The sequence below is a fragment of the Pollachius pollachius genome (genome assembly GCF_949987615.1).
Source record: "Pollachius pollachius genome assembly, chromosome: 14".
NCBI classification, from domain to species: domain Eukaryota; kingdom Metazoa; phylum Chordata; class Actinopteri; order Gadiformes; family Gadidae; genus Pollachius; species Pollachius pollachius.
The window spans coordinates 17,886,130-17,888,321 of NC_136947.1; the positions used below are offsets into that span (position 1 = coordinate 17,886,130).

The following is a 2,192-nucleotide window of genomic DNA, read 5'->3' on the forward strand; positions in this document are numbered from 1 at the left end:
GTGCACCTTTGAAACAGGTCTCTTTAAACCTCAACGGCCACACAAAGTAACCCCTTGATGGAATCTCCCTTCCTTCCTTTACCTTCATTGGGTGGATAAATCCGTGTTCTTGGTGTCGAAACTGCAGATGTGATCCATATCAAGAAAGACAGCAATCTGCATAAATCCCTGCCATGAAAAGCCATTGGAGCAGCCGCGGAAAAAGAGCGTGTGCGCTGCTTCCAGTTGGCTCTGTGCGCGGGGACAAGCAGCTTCATCCCGGAGGGGAAAGTGTGTGAATGAGGAGCGACGCTAAGACGGGAGTGGGACGGAGCTGCAGGCACGGGGCGGTCTCTCTCTCTCTCTCTCTCTGATCATACACCACTAGATATCAGAGATAGTCGTCCGCATATGCACTGACGAATCACAACTAAAGTGTTTAAATTTGTTTAGCGTGTATCGATCAAACTAAGGCAATGAGGATGCACCATTGATCTGATTGCTATTATCTAGTCGTGGACTTTAGTTGAAACAATTTGATGGACTGCTGAACAGCCCGACGATCGATAGGATTAGGCCAGTACGTTGGACACATTTAAATACCGTTGCACGAAAATCAGACAATCCTGTGTGTGGTGGAAGGAGTGACACATTTTATGTTAAGACTTTAGTCGATCTAGCGAGCATTTGATTTGTATTTTATATTGTGCCTTGGGTTTCCTTTTGGCAGGTCAAGTGAGAGTACTTTGTACTGATTGAGGTCTGTATTGACCGGAAAGCGCGGATTTAGCATGGGACTATAGCGCCTCCTGTTGACGAAGGTAAGAAAAATACAAATATTTACCATATTCAAGTCGGACAGCTTGCATTCATCTTTTAAATTCATGGAAAATGAATATGGACAGAATGTACCAATACAAGACAATATATACGTGTTTTTGATTTTCTGTAATTATGTTCAATGTGTAGTTGAATAGTTCTGCATACGCATGAACAAGTAAATAGCTATAAGCTAAATACTTTGAATTGACACATTCAAGCTGCATTTATGTATTATAAAGGATCAGACACGTCCTGTGTGTTGCGTGGAACACCTGCCTGTCCTACAGAACAGCAGAAAACACATTACTCATTCCATACGTGGTGAGACAGAAGAAGTTATTTTTACTGCTCTTATTCACTCCCTCCCTCTCTCTCTCTCTCTCTCTCTCTCTCTCTCTCTCTCTCTCTCTCTCTCTCTCTCCCTCTCTCTCTCTCTGTGATGTAATAAGATGGTGGAGGGGAGGCTCTGCATGGTGAGGTTCTGAATGTTTTCTATGTCTTTGTCCAGTGGGTGCCAGGAAGCCAGGGGAGATGTGGTCGTAGCCCCCTCAGGTTGGGATGGGTGTATGTGTGTGTGTTGTGTGTGTGTGTGCGTGTCTGTGTGTATGTGTTATGTGTGTGTGTGTGTGTGTGTGTGTGTTTGGTCCAATGTTACCACCAAAGGCTGGTGGATTCAAGTTTGAGAGTGAGGACTGCGAGTGTGTATTGTGTCATTGAGAAAATGAGCTATTGAGAGTGTGTGTGTGTGTGGGTGGCTTTGTGTGTGTGTCTGTGTAGTTTTAGATGTGTGTGTGAGAGAGTATTTTGAGATGAGTGTGTGATTATGGTTTAAAAAGTGGGTGTGTTTGGAAGTAAGGGCTCTTTTAGCTCTTTGTCTGTGTGTGTCTGTCTGTGTGTGTGTGTGTGTGTGTGTGTGTGTAAGTGTGTGGGTGTGTGTGTAGGGTGGGGCGGTTGGGGTTTGAGATGTGCATTTGTGCAAATGTCATAGTGTGTGTGTGTTTTCAGATGTGTGTTTGTGTAAGTGTGTGTGTGTGTGTGTATGTGTGTGCATACTTTAAGACGTGTGTGTGTGTATGTCCTTTTATATGTGTCTGTGTGTGTGAGTTTATGTGTGTATTTGTATGTGTCGATGTGTAAGCGTTGTGTGTGTCGGTCTCCATCACGCTTTGTCCCGCTGCTGTTGCTAGGTAGAAACCATCTCGGTGTCCCGTCCGGCGCCATAATAGCGCCAGGAAGAGCATCTGGCGCTTTGAGACGGCGAGGGCCGTTCTCCCGCTGCACCGCCCTGCCACTCAGACGCCCCGCCGCCAGAAAACCGTTCTCATTCTCCCCCCGATCCCACGACGGACCGCGCAATCACAAAGACCCAATTAGCCCCGATCCTCGCCGAG

General features: G+C 46.2%; 1 protein-coding gene across 1 annotated transcript in view; it reads right to left on the reverse strand.

Moving 5' to 3' along the window:
• LOC307085779 (ephrin type-A receptor 4-A-like) overlaps window positions 1-185 on the reverse strand; it is a gene marked incomplete at its 5' end in the record, with an annotated part of 24,729 nt that extends 24,544 nt beyond the window's left edge. Inside the window, 1 exon segment of the mRNA XM_079750641.1 lies at window positions 83-185. Within this exon segment, the coding sequence (XP_079606767.1) occupies window positions 83-185 (103 nt within the window).
• Between the last annotated feature and the right edge of the window lie 2,007 nt (window positions 186-2,192).